At 36.2% G+C, this 24052-nt stretch overlaps 1 protein-coding gene across 4 annotated transcripts in view; it reads left to right on the top strand.

Annotated features, from left to right (window-relative positions):
- The window catches only part of LOC124362023 (PRL-1 phosphatase), an 84514-nt gene that overhangs the window by 48013 nt on the left and 12449 nt on the right, over nt 1-24052 (top strand). For all 4 annotated transcript variants that reach the window (XM_046816167.1, XM_046816168.1, XM_046816166.1 and 1 more), the window contains one exon: nt 18856-19600. In XM_046816167.1, the coding sequence (XP_046672123.1) occupies nt 19469-19600 (132 nt within the window). In that variant the 5' untranslated portion in view covers nt 18856-19468. The remainder of the gene's footprint in view (nt 1-18855; nt 19601-24052) is intronic.

Here is a 24052-nt window from a genome sequence, read left to right as displayed (position 1 = left end):
AGGCCCGTGTAATTGGAGCAGCGAAGAGACGACGCGCTGTTTGACCTACTTTAGCCTACAAGCTCCTCACCTTGCCCCTAAAACAGCTCGGCCGTGTTCTAAACGTATGAATGTTACGCCCCTTATAATGAGTTCTGTAATTTACCGCGCGGGGGTGATAAAACCACAGGAAAACTACATATCACAGTCTGTAAACCACGATCTTACGAAATCTCGTTTAATACAAAATGAGCATAAAAAATAAACTGTGACATGTTTATTTATAATATGATTCATTCTAAAAAAGAAAAAAAACTGGGCACTTTATGTTTACTGACCAGATGTTATAATCCTAAATATTAGTTAGGATTGCATAATATTTGTGTTAATGAAATATGAATACATACATATTAATACACTGTTGTATATAAAATAAAATATTCAAATATCTTTTCACTTCCGAAGGTCACAAATATAAAGAGAATTTTTCACAATATGACGTAACAATATTACCACAGATAATTAATTGCATCGTAAATAGGCTAGTTATACGTATTGAAAAAGAAAAAAAATCCCTCATATTAATCCATATTTGATTTAAACAATCAGCACGGTTCTGTTTATTTTTATCTAATACATCCAAAGCAACACGTTCAATAATTCTGGAAGGACTTCCGTAGCATTTAAGTGTTAACAGGAGTGTTACGCGAGCAGGTGCGTGCGTATGCGGCATAATGCCTCGGTGATTTTACGGCATAATGTGACAAACAAGGGACAATAACCGTAACAATCACGTTGCCTTTTTATTACGCAACTAACGTAAGGAGAGCGGACTTTGTGGGGAGCGGACTGTCTCAAAGACATAGTCCTTCTCGAGCTGACTACTAATTAATAACCAATTACGTCCTGTGTTAGCGACAACATGGTAAGTGAACAAATACGATGTCAAAGTTATTTTTATAACAGTTCGGAGGATACAGAAAGAAACGTATTAGTTCACTGACCGCTGAATGTTCTTGGACGTAGGCTACGTACGAGAAATAAATGAAATACATTTTTTCATTGATAGTCTCGAAAAGAGCGTTATAGATCCATTTATATCCTGCGGTAACTCATTTTTTAACCGCACAATATCGTGCGTGATCAGTGACGTAGAGGTTTTACCGTCCAGCATGGCCGACTGGTCGACGTACGTGATGGAATTGTAACAAAAGTTACAATGTAACATAAAATAGTGATTCAACCAACACGTTTTTTTTAATGAAACGAAGAGACGAAATAACGTAAATAACTATTGAATTGTATTGGAACATTTAAATTCAGGTTAATTTATTTAGTATATTTTGAATTCTGATTTTGAAAAGTCCACTCCTCACGAATTTGAGAAAAGAAGGGCAAGCCGTCTGAAAATAATTGGGGTTTCGAATGGAATATTACCATCAAAAAGAGGAATAGGTGTTTGGTGACGTGTTTTTTTTTAAATTTCAGAGGTACTTAATGTATTTCTCTGAAGGAGAAAAATATTAGTACATTTTCTAATCACCCCGTGAGGAGTTGGGAATTTGCAATAGTGTTTTTTTAATAATGAAGCTCGTAAAAACCTGTTGAAGATAAGAATGTGCGTTTTTACATTATGGGTGTACAAAATATAACTAGAGAATGAGACGTTTTTAATAATTTATGACGAGTTAATCTTTTAATTTATTAATCAAATTTAGTTTTTTTTAATCCTGTGGTTTTAAATGAATATTACTTGTTAAGGACGTTACGCTTTTTAGTACAAACATTTTGCTCCATATCCAATGGGTTACTTACGAAATACCTCAACAGTTACTTTTTTGTCTTCAGGAAATGTCTTAGTGTTTCGATTTTTTTTTTTAATAACCTGACGAAATATCGATTTGACCTGAGTATTTAGTGTTTTAAATACACTAAAAGTTTATATCGAGTTTGTTCTGATAGTGCTGTAGACTGTAGAGTGTATAAGCGGGCGTGGCGTGGCCTGGCGTGCACAGTTCGGTACGTTATCTGGTGAGGACGTGTACAGCAGGCTAATCTGTAATCAACATTTAGACGTTTGTTGATTGTTTAGGCTGTGGCGTAAATGGCGGCATGTTTCAAACGCTTCGCTGCTCGAATATCGGCAGCCACAGTTACTATTATTTTGTTTTGTGTCAACGACTTGATGTTGTGTGGGTGCGACAGAGGAAACAAACTCATCAACGTTGAAATTAATCAAAATCTGTATCAAATGGTAACTATGATTAATTACGTTAAAATTATGTCGTTATAAAATGAAATGAGTGGGGTATCGCTCCAATATCACTTTGTTATTCTAGGAGTTCTACTCGTAATGTAAGTACTTATATTGTGTCTAAATTGAACAGTTACTATATGTAAATGAATTGTTTGTATAGTTGTTTTACTACAAGTTCATTTTTTACTTTTATATTATTTATGAATTGTATAAAGCAAATAAATATATATAGTAAACCAATTATGTCAAAATTGTATAAACAATAAAACCGTACAAATTTAGAAAATAAACCACAAAATTCTTTTAAAAATATTGATAAAGTAAATATATTGTGAATTAATATTTTAATTTTTGTTAACAACTAATTGAAAGGTTAGCATTCCAAAAACTACTTTCCAATATGTGCAAGATAAAACTGAGGAATGCACTCCTATATAAAAACAACGTTATGTCCACAGTGTTGTACCTTGTAGATTTATTACTCTTTTTGAAAATAGTTACACTTTATATTTTAGATCATAACATTACGTTACTAAAAAATAGCATACGCTATTAGATTATTATTCCCCACTTAGACATCTAACTGTATTTTGCTTCATATTAGTAGAATACTAATTATTCATTGATGATAATGAAAAGGAACATGCTTGCCGTGTAATAGTAAAATTTGCAATTCCATTTCCAGAAATGAAGGATCCGTTATCTTACTGGTGTTTAAAAGTATTTCAACATTTACCACCGGAAATTGTGAGTTAAAATTCTGAATTGTTAGGAGCGTAAACTTCCATTTCCGGCGTTAATACTCGCCGTGTAATAGTTGCGACAAGAAAACAACAATACGGGTTTTGGTTTGGCTCACTTTAAACTCGATGTTATATTGGTAACGAATAATGGTTTTGATAGACAAAAATCTGTAGATATTCTCCTCTCCACACCGAACTTTAAAATCGACACTCTCTTCTTCGAGATACCGTGAGTGCTTCTGATTGTTGATACACGTGATACACGTTCGATTGTCCGATATTTGCATAACTAATGAAAACAACTATAAATTCCAATACTGTACAATGTATTGCCTAGTCTGTAAAGGCAATATTCTGAGAGTCAATTAACATTGCCAATCCACGTGTGTGGTCAATGACAAAGAGGAAAGTAATATGATAATTTTTGGCATTTTTTTCTATTTTATCAATTCTTCTTTTTGCTTTAAAGAGATATTAAAAATCCTGAAAAGTAAACTGTCTAGCAGGTACCTAACTTCCTAATTGTAAAATCGAATAGACTACATGTATGTTCTTGATTATATTTTCCAATCTATTTCGAATTCAATAATTACACTCAAAACGAAACCCATGATCTTAGAACCTTGGAATAATTAAACTGTAAATCCGTCGTCAGGACATTCGTAACAAAACTTTATTGCAGTCTTAAAATGTTCAAAACAAGTTGGAGTGTAAGATATTGTCGTAAACACCACAAAACACTTGACCTCCTTTAACTTTTTTTTATTTTCAAGTACTAAATATTTGAAGTCTTGAATTATAGGCGGCTTACTTTGGTACATCGTGTAACAGGTTTCAACAAATGTCGAACCAAACTTCCGTTCCGATCGCATTGACGATTACTGTCTTTCAATCAGCATGACGTCATTATTGTTATCAGCCGGTAGACTGTAACAATTAATACCGCAGAACAATCAGTAGAGAGCGATCTTATCATCAGCGCACGAGAACGTGTCTGCTATAAATATAGTTCTATAACATGTTTTCCCCATCGTCTGTGTTAATAGGAAATTCCTGTTAGTGCCGTCGAATTTAACTAGTTGTAGATAACGTATTTCGAAGATCTTAGTCCTGAAACCTTTCCTGAATGCAGGAAAATTGGAAAATTATTTTGATTGTTCCACGAGGAGTGAAGGATTTAAAGCAAAGTTTATGACATAAATAAGACCCAAGGTTTAAATTGTTGAAGAAGAGGATAAGAAATTTGCAAAGTATGTGCATGAGAGATGACGGTGGAATAATTTATATTCTTAAAAAATATAATATCCCACCTCCTGAAGCACCCATACTGCAAAGAAATTCTAATTTTGATCATCAGCCGTTTTTATTTGGGTCTAGTTTCAAAATCAGGTCTGTGTGTGTGGTGGTCAACAAAGTCTCTACTTTTTCTGCCTTCAGAAAATTGATCTTACTATGAATTTAAACTAAAAAAATATTGTTTCAACCATAAGTCATTTGCACAACCTTAATTTGTGTAGCCTACGTCAGGTTTAATAAATGATATCTTTATATTTTTTTTCCAGCATAATGCATTGGCTCAAAGTTCACGAAGTCTGACTATACTAGAATAACCCATGGCAGTCAAATTGTTAAATATTTACGATATCTAGTACACTCTAAAGTACCATACGCCTTTTGGAATTTAATAAAAAAATAATGATTTATTACTCCCTTTTTATACAAGCAAAGTACATGTAATAATTTCTTACAAATTCAATCTGCCACGTTATCAAGTTATGTGGCAGCTATTTACAAAAAAAAAAAAAAAAACAAATCAAAAATGCACAAAAACCAAATAGACAAATAGTCAATAGACTTGTTGACATACTGAGAGTCCAGCACATAATAACTAAAGGATTTTGCTCAGTGGCGTCAGCTACAATTTTAACAAATATACACCAGTATTAAGAAGGAAAATGATAAATACAAATACAGATAGTAAAACAAAGAGCAGTATTATGTTTTAAATCATGTTTATAATAATAACCAGACTATATTACAAAGATTACAAAATACAGTATTATCAAAACTAATTGATTGGATATGTGCACTGTTGCAAGAAGGATAAATGATAAATACAAATACAGACAGTAAAACAAAGAACATAATATTAGAACAATGTTTATAATAATAACCAGACTATATTACAAAGATTACAAAAGATTGTCAAAGACTGATTGATTAGATATTTGCACTATTGCAACACTTCCTTAAGAAATTCCAAGTTTTCATGCACAAGTAGCCATATCTTAAGGTTCTTGCTAAAACTTCGCCTAGTTCTGAATAATTTTAAGATGCTGGGGCAATTTATTAAAACACTTGTCTGAAAATGGATTTATTATTAACCTCGGGTAATCTAAAAACCAGTTGTCGAGAACTTCTAATGTCAAGTTAAATATACGCTACGAATAAGCCGGAAGGACAACATTTCGCTGGGCCCTTGCTTGTTTCAACATGACCCGTGACAATATTCCGACGCGCAGTTGGAAGACCTGAGGCGACATCAAGTGAAGTGAGTTGCACAAGCGTTGCTGTGTTATCTGTCGGGTCTAGGTTATATAGGTCGACTGACATAATAGTGGAATGGCGGCGTAGCCGTCATCAGGGGGCGGGATTGGTTCATCGGCTGCTAGATATCTATCGGCATCACTGGTCAAATTCAAAATGGAGTCTAGAGAAGGGGAAACTTGTATAAAGAGTGTATAAAACTTTTAGTCTTCGACCTCATCCATGCGGGCGAAGTGTGATGAGGTCCAAGGGATTATTTTATGTAGTTTTGAGGTCCAACGCTAGTTGACCTTATAGTAGACTCCACAGAAGGTAGCCTAAGCGCTCACTTTTCCCGTGCCTCAATTATGAATGTGTTATATCTTTTGTAACTAGCACAATTAAAAATAATACTTAACGGGAGTGTCAGGTAAATTTTACTACCCCACAGGACTTCAAAGGACTTTTCATCAGATCGGATCGTAATTTGGACCTACGAAAGTTCTAACGTCCTCTTGTTCGTGCATTAGTCCCATGTCGGCTAAACACGGTAGAAACTTTGTAACTCCGAACGGGAGACGGTAACTGCCGCTACTTGTCACTCGAATCAATCTCCAGCCGAGGCACGCGCGTGCCGCTGCGGAGCAGAGACAAGACACTAGAGATTGCGTGCAATATTGCCTTGTCGCTTCCGATCGAAACATAATTTACCTCTGCTTGCGTGCAGCAATTCTTATTTAATACAGAGAGGCTTTGCAAAGGTTGCTGCTATTTGGACGGACTCCAACTTGTTGAATCCAACTTTCGTAAGAATTTACAGAGGTAACATTTGTTTCCGCGAAATTCGTTTTTTTGTTCCAAATGTGATTTTGTTCCAAACGAATTTTCCTGCAATAGACAGTCAAGGTTGGGCGATTGATTACATTTACGTCTCGCTGGGTTGGGAATTGTTAACGCTAAGGACTATAGAATCACGAGACATTGTGCTAGTGTATAAAGCCCCCGAGTAAGAAGAGTATTGTTCATAATTAATCTTTACGTTACGATTTTCAACGGTTTCAGCCACAGATGTGTCTGATTAGAACTGAGAGAGCTCGCGTAGGCTGTTGTGATTACATCCCCTCGCCGCGCGGAGGCCATTGACTTGGGGTTGCCAGACAGAACACCCTCCTCTCTTCTTTTATCTTGTTACTGCAATAAGGAACCAGGATAGCTTTTCTTTCGAGGTTCAACATCGGTATTTTTCATCACGTGGCCGGGTTTCGTTTGTTATTTAACAGTTTTTATACAGTTAACAGGACGCATGGGCGTTCTTGTACACTGTCACGACTTTTGAGGTTATCCGTCGTTCAATGAAACTGATGCGGAAGATGGCGGCAGACAGCTATTTTAGGTTATGTCACACGCTCGCCTGTGAAACCGTAATGGATGGGCAAGTAGCTGTCGTCGGCTTGTCCCAATTTAACCTGCTGTCATCCTGATTGAATGTCCAGGTGGTAACCAAAACTGGCAATGCCGTAATAATTGTTTATTACCTGATACTGTACCGGTATATTAGTACAAAGTAAACACAGCACGTTTACATCACAGATAAAAATAACCAAAGGTAAATAGTTCGGGCGTAATATTAGTAATTCGGGGAAATTCCTAACAAAATTAATAGGACCAAATTAATTTAGGCTCATTGAAAATTTTCTACTTGATGAATCTACAAGAACGTAAATCTAATCTGAGAGAGGTTAAATCTGACAATAATGTCGGCTCGGATGAAAGGAGTGGAGTTCTATAATTAGGCGGGCAGTAGACGGCGGGCGGCGTGCGTGGGCGGTGCGTGCGCGTGCGGAGGCGGTGGCAGCGCCGCGACGCCCGATCAATAGCCAGAAACACGTGGACGCTCCGTGTCGGGTGGGAGGGGAGGGGGGTTGATGCTCCTCCACGCCTCACGTCCTACCGTAGACCTGACTGCACCTCGGGCACTGGGGTCGGATATCCATGGGATATCCAGGACAGGGACAATACCGAGATCGGTTCTTTCATTTCCGATAGAATTTTAAAATTATTTTGCTGCATAGTTTTGGTTTTACAGTTGAACATTTTATAAACGAAACATGTATTTTGGTTTCACGTCAACTTGAGATTTAAATCGAAACATTATCTCCTACATTTGCGTAGGGATTTTCCATATAAATTATAATTTTTGAAACATATTTATGGCTATCCAGTGCACCAGCTTGCTAACTAAATTTAATATAATTCAAGTATTTGACTGTCTTAAGTATATTTAAAATCGTTACGTTTTGCCAAATTCAGTAATCAACTTATTTGGCCGTAACGGAGCATTTTTGTATTGTAAAAGTTGTTTTATTGGACAGTTTTCCAAATTTGAAGCCTCGCTCACGTCTACTAAGGGTACTTAAGAGTGGGATTATAAAATCATCACATAAACACAACACTGTACTTGTGAGTTTAATCTTATTTCAACTGGTTGAACTTGAAGGGATCAACAAAGCGATTTCGCAATAGAGTTTGGAGAGATTCATGTGCTTAAACAAAGTTGAGGATATACCTTCTCTCACTAACGATAATCGCATTTTAAGATAACGTGAAAATTCACCATGTGACGTTGTGAATAACAACATTATGTGACGAGTTGGGAGAGATTCATGCACCTAAACAAAGTTGAGGATATACCTTCTCTCACAAAGACAGTTCCATTCGAAGATAACGTGAAAATCCACTATGTGGCAATGTGAACAACAACGTTATGTGGCTAGTTGGAAGAGGTCCATACGCCTAAACCAAGTGATGGATATATATTTTCTCTAACTAACGATAGTCGCATTTGAAGATAACGTGAAAATCCACCATGTGACATTGTGAACAACAACGTTATGTGACGACCAGGTGACGAGCCACATCCACATCCGTCCTCTGACGTCACTATGACGCATGTCGGCTTTATTGGTTTCATCTGACACTATCCATTCTTACAAAATATGCACAGATGAGCACTGAATTTGTATCCAGTACGGTTAGAATTTGTTATTCGAACCAGAATGTGTTATTCAAATATATCTTATAATAATGGAAATTTGTTTAGGCTACATTCCATGGCTGTGACTGTCATCATCCTGGATGTACTCTACTAGTTATCTGCCAGTAGCAAATCTGAGGCCTCACTTTTAACTTGGGGATGAAATTTAAACTTGTTTAATGATTCGCACGTTTTCAGTATAGAATACGTGTCTCAGTTTCAGTGCTAGCAAAGTTACAGTTTGATTATCAGTTAATAACAATGGGTTAATAATTTATATTCAACAAAGTGTTTCTTGCGGGATGATCTATACTGAAAATAAATTGTAGACAATGTATTTTTACAAATCATTAGCATTGAGACAGCAACAGTTTTTATAACGAAATGAAGTTATATAAGGAATTTTATTTACTTAAAAATCCTACTTCAAAACATTTAGTTAAACCATTACCATTAGAATGTAGAGAACACAACAACAGTTGCAGGATGTGAGTTGTTAACGGTTATTTCTAAGGATATGTGCATAGAAACAAATGTGGTGTGTGTTTAGGTTGAAGACAATTCGATACGTAAGCTGTATGTACAAGTATCAAATCAACTATTCCTTAGCAATCCAAACAGTTACAAATAAATGCCTAGATTATATAATGGTATATTTAGTTTCCTAGCCCCTGGGGTTGGGCCTGGTGCTGGAGCCAGACAACCCCGACCCTGCCTGCAGCCCCGTTTCTACCTGCCTGGGGGCCTGAGGGTGGACAGGGCGGGTCCGCCAGCTGTCACGTTTATCTCCACAATGCAGGAAAGGTTCAGTTTTTGTTGGCACTGTCTTTGTTGAAACGCCCTCGTGAATTGTCAGGAACGTTCACAAGAGAAAAGGTTTCTTGGGTCTTCAGTGTCGAAATACACAAAGTTCTAGAATCCACCCACTCTCCCAGTTGAAAACAAATTCCCTAGCGGCTAGGAATGTCTTAGTTGGCCTCTCTCCCGGGGTGGTTATGGAATAGAAAGCTTCCTGGAACCACCCTCCCCGAGGAACAAAAATCGCTCACAACGTCCAGATGGAATTTAGTGGGAAACTAATTTTGGCAAGCGCATATTTTGGATAATAATAAAGAAATTAAACTTTAAACTGATATTTTGTACATACACCAATCATGGATTCTTTTCAACTCCTATGAAACCATATTTTACCAAATTATCAAACCCATTTCAAGACAATCCACAAATGTTTAACCTTCACTGTCATAAAAAGATCCTTTGTCTGATATGGGCCATCACATAAACGCCTAGACTCTGATCCGCCCTTTGTTTGGTTGAATTGTTACTTGGCAAGGATAAATTAAAATCGTGAAAAGTACTTTCTTAAGTTCGTTACTCGTTTCTACAAAGGACAACGATCGAACGGAGACTTAAAATTATTTATAAATGCTGTGGAGATCAATCCATAGGAACATATGCAATTACACGATGTTATACAAATAGTGTAGGCGACAGTCTTGCCGGTATAGGCTATACTTTGTAGCCGTTCAATTACATGATATTATACAAATAGTATGGGTTACGGTCTTGCCGGCATACCCTTTGTAGTCGTTCAATTACACGATGTTATACAAAAAGTGTAGGCGACAGTCTTGCCGACATACCCTTTGTAGTCGTTCAATTACACGATGTTATACAAAAAGTGTTGGGTTACAGTCTTGCCGGTATATATTTTGTAGTCGTTCAATTACACGATGTTGTACAAATAATGTGGGTTCCAGTCTTGTCGGTATACACTTTGTAGTCTACCCAGTGCTTGGATATTACATTTCATTGACTTTTATTACACAGCTTTAATTGTGATATAATAGTGAAAGGCGCTGCATACTTCTTTTAAAACGATCCTAGTGTCTGGAAATGAAATTTCAATAAGCCGTTTAGAATGTACACAACGGACGGGCAATCTTACTAATGTAAACACTTTAGAAAGGTCTATGTAAATGAGTGAATACATAATCTATACGCCTCCCCGGACTGTGGACATGAATAATTTAGTTCACACTGATCTACCAGTTTCATGTCATATTTCCAGTGACATTTGTTGGCCGTAGCGACTTGTTCTTTCACTGGAAATTTGTATCACAGTCTATCAGATACAATTTTAAAGTATTTAGTGCTTTTTTCCGCTTACAATGTAATATATTATTTTTCGTACTGTATTCTACACTGCATTGTTAACTCATAATGGACGTGTTAGTAATAATACCCATGGTTCCTTCAGCAATGGGTGTTTCGTTACTAGTTTTGTAATACAACACTGGTACGTGTTACATCGGTGTACCATAAGACCACAGAACAAAACTTAATAATTTTAAATTTAATAGGCATAATTCCAATTGAAGTATTCAACTGGTACATTTCAAACTAGTTGACAATAACAAACAAACATTTTATTGGTATTTAACAACGTTAAGTTGTATCATCTAGGTAAATCGAATATAACCATTTTTTAACTAAGCGTGTTTACTACTGATATATTACTATTTAAAAAATAAATAATATTACATTTAAATGATTATAACCTTGGAGGTATCGAAATAATTTATGAGTAAAATGTTTAAAATGTATAACGTGTTAAACCTAAATTTTTAATTCAGTTAATTATGTAATGGTATGTTCCATAAATTTAAGTTTAATTGATGTTACAAGTATACTACAAAATGTTAGGCTTTAATAGGAGGAATTATATCCCCCCCCCCCAAGGTCACTGTCGAGTCCCAAAATTACGAGAAACTTCGCGCTATACTACTATATTTCGTGTGGAACGATCGTACACGAAAGATGTACATTGTTGGCTCCAATATTGTTTCAATCTTTACAATCGTTTTCTTTTGTGACTTGGAAAACCATGTAACACGAAATAAATGCTAGGCAGCCTGTTTCTAGTGCGGTACAGTCCAATGTCGGGTAAACCGCGACACGATGACGTCACGCGCTCGTCACTGTCACGATCTAGGCTGGGGCCTCGATCTTGTGACTCTTATAGTCAGTCCACTTTTACTCGTGCGAATTACGACTGTCGAATAGCACAGTCCAATGTCGGATAAACCGCGACACTATGACGTCACGCGCTCGTCACTGTCACGATCTAGGCTGGGGCCTCGATCTTGTGACTCGTATTTTTACGTTCCTGCCTCTTATAGTCAGTCCATTTTACTCGTGCGAATTACAACTGTCGAATAGCACAGTCCAATGTCGGATAAACCGCGACACGATGACGTCACGCGCTCGTCACTGTCACGATCTAGGCTGGGGCCTCGATCTTGTGACTCTTATAGTCAGTCCATTTTACTCGTGCGAATTACGACTGTCGAATAGCACAGTCCAATGTCGGATAAACCGCGACACTATGACGTCACGCGCTCGTCACTGTCACGATCTAGGCTGTGGCCTCGATCTTGTGACTCTTATAGTCAGTCCATTTTACTCGTGCGAATTACAACTGTCGAATAGCACAGTCCAATGTCGGATAAACCGCGACACTATGACGTCACGCGCTCGTCACTGTCACGATCTAGGCTGGGGCCTCGATCTTGTGACTCGTTATAGTCAGTCCATTTTACTCGTGCGAATTACGACTGTCGAATAGTGAGTGGACGGTCGAGTAGACGCGGTTTATGTGCTGTGGCGAAGCGGCACACTCACTATCTGAGTCATTATTCCACTGTGACGTAACCGCAGTGCCATGTCGATAACGTCGTTGTCACTATTGTACGTTTTCCTGCCGTGCCGCGCTTCAGCTCCGCCTCTACACAAAGGCGTCTAAACGATTCGACCTTGCGCCGTGACTTTAGCTGTCTCTGACAGTCCGACCTGCCGTCAAAATGAGTGTCAGATACGACACATATGGGCATTCAACAGGTAAATAATGGCGGCTGTGTTTGTTACATTGAAATAAAACGCTCTCATCGTCGTGTAGACGCATTTTAAAACGGTTATCCCTTGTTTATGCTGGTTGTAATGTACTAGATGTATAGTGTCAATGTCAACTCGTGCGACTTCAATTTCAACTATAGAATTTAATAGGAATCATTTGAAAACGTGCTCAAAAGTGTTAATAAAGTTCACAACAAAGCTGGGTTCTCTTTATTAAATGTTATTTTCCTAACAGCATTTTCTTTCAAGAAGAAAACATGGACTAAGTTCTTTGTACAAAGTAAGGAAAGATCTCTTCGCTTCCTTTGATCTCTCTCGCCATTTTATTAAAAGGTGCGATGGGTAAAACGGAAATGCGCCCAGAGACCAATTTGCCTTGTGTTTTAACTGTTCAATTACGTCCTCATCATCTTGTTAATTGGACTTAATTCATTATTGTTATTTTTCGACGATGTTCTGCTGTATATAATGTATTTGGCTTTTTGACCCAGAACCTATTAAACATAGGGTAATACAAGTATAATAATGCTTCTAAGGTTTTATCAGCTGTAAATAAATAATTGTCTTCAGACGTTATATTACAAGTAAAGAATTCGCTAAATCTTAAATCGTTGTTTGCAAAACATGAAAATGCATTGGTCCAGAGTATCAAGCAGCTTTTCAATGTAGGTCACATTGATAGGAAAATAACAAAACAAATAAAGAAAAAAGAGACAGTAGCTAGAAAATATCCGTTCCGAGTCAGTCGGGATAAAATGTAGATGTCATACGTAGCCGTCTCCTCTAAATGTGAAATGGAAGATGCATTATTAGTTTAGATGTTTAATTAAAAAAAGAAAATACAACAAATATTTTTTAAACACTGGTGGGACAATAAATCTTAATATTGCCATGTTGATGTAATAATAAAACCTTCAAACATTTAGAAACTCCCTTAATTTTGAAACCCTACAAGACATGAACGTTATGAGCATATACATTTCTTTGTAAAAATCGGGGACTTGATTTTGTTACAGTTACTTCTAAATTATGTTTTAACATATTCACTTATAACTGTTCAATTGTATGCTTCTATAACTTGAAATGGCCACCATCTCGTAACTTGAAAAGTTATCGGGAAGTAAGTGAGAATAAATGTAGCTTTTACTTAACTTTTTGGAGAATTCTTACACTTTGTTTGGCGCTAAAATGCACAACTTATACACTCGTATATAAACCATCATTTTTCCAAATTTTGAATTACCGCCACCTTAAAACATTGAGAGATGTCTAAAAAAGTGAAAGAATCAAGTTGTTTATTACCTAGTATATTTTAAAAACGTATCGCTTTCTTTCTATACTGGGAGTTAGTCGAGTTACAATTTTTGCTCGAGTGTGAATGTGTGTCGCCACGTTTAAACTTTTTATTTGTTAAGACTGATTTACAAACTCATTCAAACTGTGTCTAAGTACTGGATTTGCACCACGTTTAGTCTTTAATGTTTTAAAAATTCGGCAATAATCTTGCTCACAAGCTCACGTTATATTGTACAAGCCCATAACACTCCGCTCGTGTATACATTTTTGGGATTATGGTAATCTTGGATTCCGGAGTTCATGATCGGAGAGAATGCAAAACATCTCCCGGAAATTCCGGCATGAGGGCGATTACAATAGGACAATTTCAAGGATTTCTTAGAACTGATCTCAACGAGATACTTATCGCTGTTGTTGTATCTCGTCCTTGAGATTTCGAAATGTTCTCAATCACCGCAGTGCAGCGTGGCGTGTATAATCTATTGTCGATATCGACCTATATATATCGCCGAACTTGCAGTTTTCTTTTGTGGGCAGTCCATTGTTATCATTGTCAGCGTGTTTCGTTTGCCATGGTATTGAGCCTTATGCCTTTTCGTACTAATAGAAATTGAGGACTGCCTGTAGTTTTTTTCCATTTTACACAATATGTCGCAATAGATCGTCTTCGACTTTGACCTTGAAAATAGACCTTGCCACCCATATGAGTATTGTGTGCCTGAAATGTTGTGTTGGTTATGTTCAGAAACCTTCAGGTAGCGCTATAATGCTACATTTTTTATTTAGAGTTGTAATGTATCTAAATCTTCAATAACAATCTTATTTGTATGAATGAAATTTAAAATGTTGGGTATTATATAATTATTACTGTAAGTTTACTCAATAAAGCTTGTTTAATACTTTCTTTTGCTTAGTTACTGTTTATTGTTGCCATGTAGCTCGCACCCACGTTTCCAGTATAATCCAACGGATTTTAGTGTTGGATGCAAAATATTCTCACGTACTGAGTAATTGTGTTCAAGTTGACTTAATAAAACACATGAGATGATTAAAAAGTCATTGGTGACAGATACAATGAATTGCGTTCTATAGATCGACAGGCTTTTTAAATTTTCTTGCATTCACTAAGTGATCTCCTTATAACAATCGATTATTTAATTTCCGGACAAGTCCAAGTTGTCCTTTGTTTTTTCGGCTCTATAACGGGACAAAATTTGCTTTCTTTGGAGCAACCGTTCCTGTCTCGGGAGGCTTCTCGTGTTCGCTGTGATCTAAAATAATTCATAATTCACTGGTCATTAACCTACATTACACTATCGGTTATAGACCCGCACATATCGTCCAAGCTCACAACACTCGGATAGTCTTCTCCGACGCGCGGAAAATTACTGACGCTAAAAACAAAAACACAAGTGGAGACAACGCCGGCCCAAGACGCCCTTGCCCGCCTCAACCTTGAGTGGTCGGGTCAAAGACTGGCCGTGACGGGGCAAGTGGAGGGTCACAGAACTGGCGCGGTGTTGTCCGCGGTGGCGGCAACCACCTAACCTCACCTGTGTCAGCTGATACATCGTTTTCCTCCGCGATCAGCTGTTTGTAGTTATATAAATCTCTTGAATGTCAGACCAATGACTGCTGCGTTCTGTTTGGTTAGTCTGACTTTGTATTAACGCCTTTACTTTTAGATAGGCAATGAGGTATTTGTGCATTGGATTAAAATAATAATACGTTGTTATTCATTTCAATTGTTTATTGTATCGTGTTCCCTGTTGTCTTTGATTTATAAATTTGTTTCGTTGATCAAACTGTTTCATACAATTAGTGATAAAAACGAATCGATCTAATCACCTAACAATGTTTGCTGTAAGTGTAGTAACTTTTGCGCTGATGTCTCTTACCCAAGTAGATTATGGCAGAACCTTTACGTCCATGTTCGTGAGTTGCAAATTATTCAAACACCTGAAAAATATTCTAAACTCGGACAGTTTTACAGTTACAGCCAAACGGCACAATCCGGCCGACAGCGCTGTCCCGACTCGATCAATGTCCCAGCGCTCTAATTCATTAATTATTCAGGTCCCTCCATTGTTTTGTACCTGTCCCCATCCCTGTGCTGCGATGTCAACTGCCCCGGTGGTAAGTTCGTCTCCGGAGTTTAACTTGTGTCCCTGCTGTTCGAAGCGTAGTAAGTACAGTGGGGGAGGATATTACTGAATGTGGCAATAATGTTTAAGGACTTTCCGCTATGTTTAAAAAACTGTACCATAAAATTCTGAATGTAGCCTTGACCGTGGCATTTAGAAGGGGTGCGTGAGATAATTATGTCCCATTTTCTCCCATTCCCGCTATATACTCAACCTAATATATATATATATATATATATATATATATATATATATATATATATAGGCCTACATATAGCAGTGAAACCATTATTGGTGTAGTTTAAATCTCGTTTTGTAACGCGAATTTGCATTGGTGTGACATATTCTTGTGGTTAATATGAAAGTATATCGGAATTAAGCTGTACTTTGAAAACTTCTCGCATCAGAATTATATGACACGTCAAAAATAAAAATTGCGTACCATCGTATTATGTAGCCTATGTAATGAATTTTGAAAAGTTGAAGGCAAGAACCGCAATGAGTGGAATTGGTCGCGAAAAGGGCAAGGATGTTTCTTAGTTATATTAATTATCTTTGCCATTAACGCAACCTCGACAAAAATGTGTACATTAGCTGGTTGGAAACTATTTGATTGCTGTAATATATCGCGAGGGAATGGGCTGGAACTCCGTAGCCCACCCTCTCCAGTCAGCTATTAATCGTTATAGAACATAAGTTGTTTGAACTAATAACTTCACTATGAAGAGACTTATCAACAAGTTGAGTATGCAGTTGAGCGGTCAGGGGGCGAAGCGTCGTTACCACATCCGGTGTCGGGGCTCGGCGGCGAGACGTCGCGGTGCGGGTATTTCTGCGCCTGTCGCGGACTCAGGTCAGGTCTATTCGCGGATTTGGCAGGTCTCTGATATTCCAGATGCACCCGACGCCTTGCGTCTTCGCGGATCTGCTTCTTTACGAGTACAGCAGGGTCAGCGATAAAATCTCGGACGACGGAGATAGTTCACATTACTCATCTCTCTGTCGGGACATAATAGGCCACACACTGTAGGCTACCTAATAATACAAAATAACACGTGAGAACTGTTTGTTTTGGAGCCAATATTTAAATCATATTTGATTTTCCATAATAATAACATGATCTTGTGATCCAATAACATTTAAATTTAGAATTCTTGAAAGAAACTCCTCGCAAAAACGAGTATTTAAAACCGATATTAAATCTTGATGCATAACTATCAAGTAAGGAGATTTTGGTTATGGCATTTTAATTTGTTGAAATACATCGATATAAGGTATTAGCTGTATTAAAAATCGCTATAGGTATTATGTATGGGAATGGTTAACTTATTCCCTTTGCCCTTAACACATCAAGATATTTGAATGCTTGGGAATCCTAGTACATATATCAAACAAATGCAGAAGATTGAAATAAATCAAGAAGATGGACCAGTACAAAATTCAATATTACTTTCACCAAGATTGGAAAAATAACTTTCAAAATTTATATTCTATAATTCCAGTAATAATTTATCTCTATTTTACACATTACACCAGACAGAACCAATTAATATTAAAATCCTCACAATATTTGGGCATGATCAGGGGAAGGTATACAATCTTTGTATCAATGGGGAGGTATATGGAAACGAATCTCTCCAGATTTTAAAATTAAATGTATCAGAGAATAATTTAATACAATGTATGGCCTATCATGTGTGATTTAAATGTTTCAGTCACCCCCAATTACCGTATACACTATTCTTCTAAAGCAAAGCCGCACTATGAAATTAACCCTAAAATGAAACAAAAAGTATAACATTATGAGAAGTTTTTAAAATGAATTTCAAAATTAAAAAATATATAATACATCTTTGTGGTGCTTAAAAATACTTTAGCCTACAGAAGAGAATGCTCATTATCATGAACGAAGGTGTAGAATTCACTTATTTGGGAGAATTATACTCACAGCATATTATTCCTGCTTTTACCAAGCATAAAAGACTCTATTAATATCTTACAGTGAGAGGTATACAGCCATGCAAGTTGTATTTCATTAATGAAGTTAATCTTGTTTGGTATGAATAGGCAAAGAAGTATGTAGGTCAGCAGCGTAAATTATGTATCACACCTTAGGTCAGTTTTATACTCGCAGTAACTGTTAACTGGTGAACCGTAGCAGAACAAATTATGCAAATCTCTCCGCAGACGACGTGTTACTGTGCATGCAGTAAACAAGTCATCCTTACTCCTTTCTTGATGACAGTGCTGTAGGTGCATTTGCACATCCTAGTGAAGTTGTTAGAGTTTTATAAGTCAGAATGTGATAGTCTTTTGATTGTGATACAATAGTTTTTATTACCCATATATACCCTTTTGATATAAGTTTTGTACAGAATATACGGTATACAACATACATTGGTTGTCTTAAAAATTATATATAATCTGATTGGTTGTAGGTGATGAAATTAGACTGAATATATCACTGGTTATTGGAACAATTCACAAATACTGGAAATGAAAGTGTTTCTTTTTGCTGTACCTTGGAGAGCCTTGGTTGACATTGATGGAGTTTCACCGGGATATTGTGGAGTATTGTCATGCTGAGCACAAATATTTTGACTAATGAAAGAAGCTCTTTCTTGCTACAGTACCTTGGAGAGTCACAGCTGATAATGATGGAGTTTTACCTGGATAGTGTGGAGTATTGTCTAGTTGAGCACAAATATTTTGACTAATGAAGGAAGCTCTTTCTTGCTACTGTACCTTGGAGAGTCACAGCTGACAATGATGGAGTTTTACCTGGATATTGTGGAGTATTGTCATCATGCTGAGCACGGATATTGTGACTTATGAAGCTCTTTGTTGTTACAGTACCTTGGAGAGCTTTGGTTGACATTAATGGAGTTTCACCTGGATATTGTGGAGTATTGTCATGCTGAGTATAAATGTTGTGACTAATGAAGCTCTTTCTTGTTGCAGTACCTTGGAGAGCCTTGGCTGACATTGATGGAGTTTCACCTGGATAGTGCAGAGTATTGTCAGGCTCAGCACAAATAGACAGTTCCGGCGAAAGCGCGTTGAGTTGTTGTGTGTGCGTGAACGCCAGCTCCATCCGAGCACCGATAGTCATCTGGTGAGCTACTCGGGAAGAAAATTCTGCCCTTGGTGGCCTGTCTTGAATGGGGTGAAGAGTAAAGGAGTGCGGAGTGCGTAGTGGAACGAAAGAGACAAGGGAGTGTTTTATTTCCGGCTCATCAGCTTGATGACATTCGGTGCGTTTCTGTAAACATTACACTAGGCGATAATATCGAATTGTTCTCTCTAGTTGTGGACGGACTGCGTCAGTCTCTCTGTGTTCATGTGCGGTAACTTGTGTGTCTGGTGAACCTTGCGTATTGCATCCGTACTTTGTGTTGCCTACAAGACTTGTAGTTTTTTCTATATTTTGCCAGATCTGAATCAAATTTTTTACGAGAGAATATTTTTTGATCTAATAAGATTTAAGTGAGAACTCAAGAGTAAATACATCACATTAAGATAAGCCCTTTTATAAAATTTTGGTTGAGATCGTGTTTAATTTTTATATTTCGGAATGAGTAATATCATCATAGAAAACATGAGGACGAAGGATATACGGCCTCCTCCCTGCGAGATAGAATACAAGAACATGAAGTTCCTAATCACGGATAGACCCACAGATCAGACGATCCAGCACTATATTCAGGTATTTCATTAAATCTGTGTACCATAATAAGCTTCTACTAAGTGGTTTAGGCATTTGTGTTTTTGTTTGGGGCTTGTTTGCTGTTTTATTCACTTCATTAATTTATGTGTTGGTTTGTCTCTTTTCATGCACCATTATGTAAGGATCAAATAAGTAACAGAGTCCTTTAAAGTTGAAAAGTAACCTATCATTTTATTGCTAAGCTGATAACCGTGCTATTGCTTCTGCTAAGTTATTAAAATAGTACCTAGATTTATTAGTATCCTATACAAACATTAAACAAAACTAATAAATTAACCAGATGAAACAAGACAGGTATAATTTGATTAAAATGGGGGTAATCAACTTTGATCGGATGACCCGATTCGGTTCCCAGTGTCATATTATGTTTTGTAATGTGACAGCAGTGAACATATTACAAAAAATTTAATATTTTAAAAGCTTCACTTATTAACCTAAAGTATAACTCTCGAAATAAAAAATCCTGTAAATAAAATTTAGTTCCATTTCAGGGGTAGTGTTTGTAATAAGTAGTTATTTAAAAAAGAAATTCCCAACTGAAAATCAATTATTTTATAAAACACATTTTTTATTATTAGTCTGTCTATATATTCCGATAAGTTACAAACAAACACTGTACCTGCTATTCAAAATGAGTCTAGAAAATGATCAAACTGAAAAAATAAAGTACACAAGCAAAAAATATTATAGTACATTACTGAAACCTGTAAGATTTGTGTAGTTAAAATAAATTCTAAGGTGTGTATTGTTGAACATGAAAATCATGTTTATGTTGCAAAGTTGGGAGAACCGCAAATGTAAACTTTGAAAAGTGTTCGTTTATTTATGAGGAAATGAAAACTGAAGGAACAGTAATCACATGTGCTGACTGAGATAGTCATAGTAATGGGTTGGGTTCACAGACTCACAGTGTTATTCACAGAGGTAGTTACAGGAAGTTACTTTGCTAATTAAATGATCGTACATGGGTTTTCGGAAAAACCAATCATGGATTGCCACAATAAACCAGAGTACATGTTGGGCCTTATCAGTAAATTGTTATCAGGCCAGATGTGAATGGCCTTGGTCGCTTCTCGGAAACTCACTCTCATTATAAGTTGTAATAAGGCTCTCCTCACACAGCCACAGAGGTATTATACATGTGCCGACTGCTTCCCTGCAGCTGAAGCGCTGAGCGACTCATTACTCATGTTCGTATTAACAAAGAAAGTTGTGCTCTGTGAATTGTTAGGTACCAAGAAAGTTGGGCTTCTTGTTCTTCTTACTCCTTGTTTTAATGAGCTCTCTCGCTTCGCAAACTAGACAGGTTGTTTGACGTCCTATAAGTTTTAATGTAGACTAACTAACAAAGGGATCGTTCTACAGACAGTAGAATCGGAAGGTTTTTCTTACATCGCAAACTTTCTTCAGTAAACCAATCAACGGGTCTTAGTTTGCATGAGAGAGGGAGAGGTCAGTAGCAGAATTATTCGTCTAGTTAAAAAAGTAATTAAAGTTTTGTTTGACTTCACAACCTGTTTGATAAAGTTGGGCGAGTTCATAAAAGAGCTTCCATTCTTAGTTTTCCTTTATTTAAATATTTGTTTCTTAGATGAATTTTCAATATTTCCACTTAAATGTTTCATACTTAAACTCATTGTTTCCGATAAACTACTCCTTGGTCGAAACTTATTTTTTAGATAACCAAAGTTTGAGTTAATGCCAGAAAACAGGAATATGGATCTTGTGTGAGTAAATGTCACACCACTTGTTCATGTTATCAGGGATCAAGGGGTCAGGGATCAGTCATTGAGATAACTTGCTAACAGCAGCCTGCTCTGTGTTAACTGCCCAGCTTCCAATAATTACAGATTATACAGTCTAGTTTACATGTACAAGGCCCTGTTTGTGATGTCTCGAAATATTGTCCTTCTGTCTCTATTTATAGCTTGTGATGTTTACAGTGTCTAACATTCAACATCAGTTGTACTATATCAGAGCTATTAAGTTTTGTTCTGCTCTTGCCACAAAATTAAATTAAATTTTATGTTATCATATTTTTAACCCTCAAAACCAACAAGCAGATTTTATCACATATTATAAGTAATCAACCCACATTCGAATCATTGCAAACTTTTAAATATTTATTTATATTACAATGATGTGGACAACATTGTAATCACAATAACATATGGAATCTATGGCATGTTTTTTAGTTCCAAAGAAAATATAATTTTAATCTAAATCCATTATCTACTAGTGTAAATAACTAAAATTATGGTACTATACCTTGTCAAACAGTTGCAGAATATTGTAGATGTTTACTACATGTTTCAGAACTATCGTTCCATCATCAAGTGGTTAAAAAAATAAAATATTATGGGATTGTCAAAGTTTAAAAATTTAAAATATATAACACAGAATATATGTAATAGAATATAAAAAAGCCATATAACATATTAAGATTGTAACAGTAGTTTTAAAATAATTTTCTAAATATTCCTTTATATAAGTGTTTAACATTATGATGATATACACCAAATATTTAAATATTCAATTTCATATAGATTTTGTGCAGATTCCAAAAATGTGTAGTTTTAACTTTAACTAAAAAATGTGTTATTAGTATGTTTCACAAAGAAGTACATAGTTACTTTTCAACCAAACATACAGACATCTTTAAAGTATGACAACTGAAATAAAACTGGTAGAGTACTAAATATTAAGTCTGACCTTTTTACACTATATAAATATACTATACTTATATCTTTGATCACTAGATCTATCTCTAACATTTTTACTCATCGCACAAAATTATTTAAACAATAAGAAGTCTAAACACTAAGTAACAACAATTGAATGTTGTGCATAAGTTGTACATGGCTGCTTTGGTGTTGAATATTTGTTTTTGCCAGTTCTAGAATGAAAATTATTCAAATTCTAAAGATTTAAATTGAGCATTTGTGAACTCACTGTCCTTCTGGTGCTAATTCCTTTCTCTGTCGGTAGGCAACATCTCAGCATCTGTACTTTTTGACAAAAGATTAAAATAGAAATTTAAATCGTAATACACAACTTATAAAATAACAAAATTACCATAATTTAGGTCCACTCACTGCATAACCAAAGAGTAGAAAAATTTTGCAACAAAGCCAACTCTATGCAGGTGCTGCTGACTTCACAGCATCATTGGTAAAGAAGAAGAATAGAGTGTAAATTAATTGCCAAATTTGAGATGGCACTTCCATCAAACACATGAATCATGTTATGTTAATACATGTACATTTCACACTTACAACAAATACAAGAGAGAGCATCTGTCACTAGTCAGAAAATATTTGCAGATTGTTTATAAAAATCTGTTTTTCAAATAATAACACTGCTGTTTTTGTTATTGGACATCTTTTATGTATACAGTATTTAACACATTTACTGCTCATATATAATTCTTGTGTTGGCAACTGTTTTTCAATAGGATAAATTTCTATTTTTAGGCTCTTTTTATTGTTGTAATAGTTTACTTTACATACTTGAATTTCAATACATTTTTTCTCTCAGAATTGAATAAAAGTATTCTCTAATTATTAAAGAAAATGTACGAGTGAAATGTTTAGAACTCTGCCGAAACTAAGCTAGTTCTCTGTAACTAATGAATTATGTCGTGAACACTGTTATATTACGCTGCTGATACTCTATTGTGCTGGAAGTGAATGCCCACGGTATTCTGTTGCAGTGGCTAGTGGCTAGCACAGTGCAACAGTGTACAGTGTGGCCTATCACTATACTTTCACTCACGGTTTGTGGGTCACTAGGTCACCGTGTCTCGGTCCCAATCCCTACTTCACACTTGTATCTCAAGCCTTACTCAGATTGTGAAGAACAGATTGGCTCGCCGTATCAGACCACTCTAGTAGTGCCACTCTACGATAGCGTTACTCTTGGAGATTCCAACGGTCTGTGCGAGTGCTTCTAGAGACACATCTCGGTTACGTAACACCTTCAAGGCAGCTTTCTACATTTTCTCCCTCCTTTCACCGAGATATCACAATCTGTTGTGTCTTCTCATCCGTGGCGCTCGGTTATGTAACTGTCAAAGGTTTAGGTTATACTCTGTTTCCGAAGTTATATTTTCAATTTTAATGCAATGTAAAACTTCCATTTTCAATCTCTTTTTGCCATCTGTTAGAAGCATTTTGTATTCCTTTGTGTAAAAATCACTGAAACTAGTGTTTTTACCTGTTGCTGTAAGTGATACTGTACTTTTTCTTCAAACACTTTGTAAATGTGTAAAATTTTTAAACAATTAATATGAGGATAAAAGGTCATTTTAATGGATTTATGAAGACATAGATCAGGACGCAAGTATTTTGAGCTCATAAATATATTGCTGCGATTTGAAAAACTTCATACTTTAAATCATTAATAAATCAGGTAAAATTAAAGCTTGGAATT

This window comes from Homalodisca vitripennis, chromosome 5 (assembly GCF_021130785.1).
Source record: "Homalodisca vitripennis isolate AUS2020 chromosome 5, UT_GWSS_2.1, whole genome shotgun sequence".
Lineage (NCBI taxonomy): Eukaryota > Metazoa > Arthropoda > Insecta > Hemiptera > Cicadellidae > Homalodisca > Homalodisca vitripennis.
Note: the sequence above shows the minus strand (reverse complement) of the source record. Positions and strands in the feature narration are given on the sequence as shown.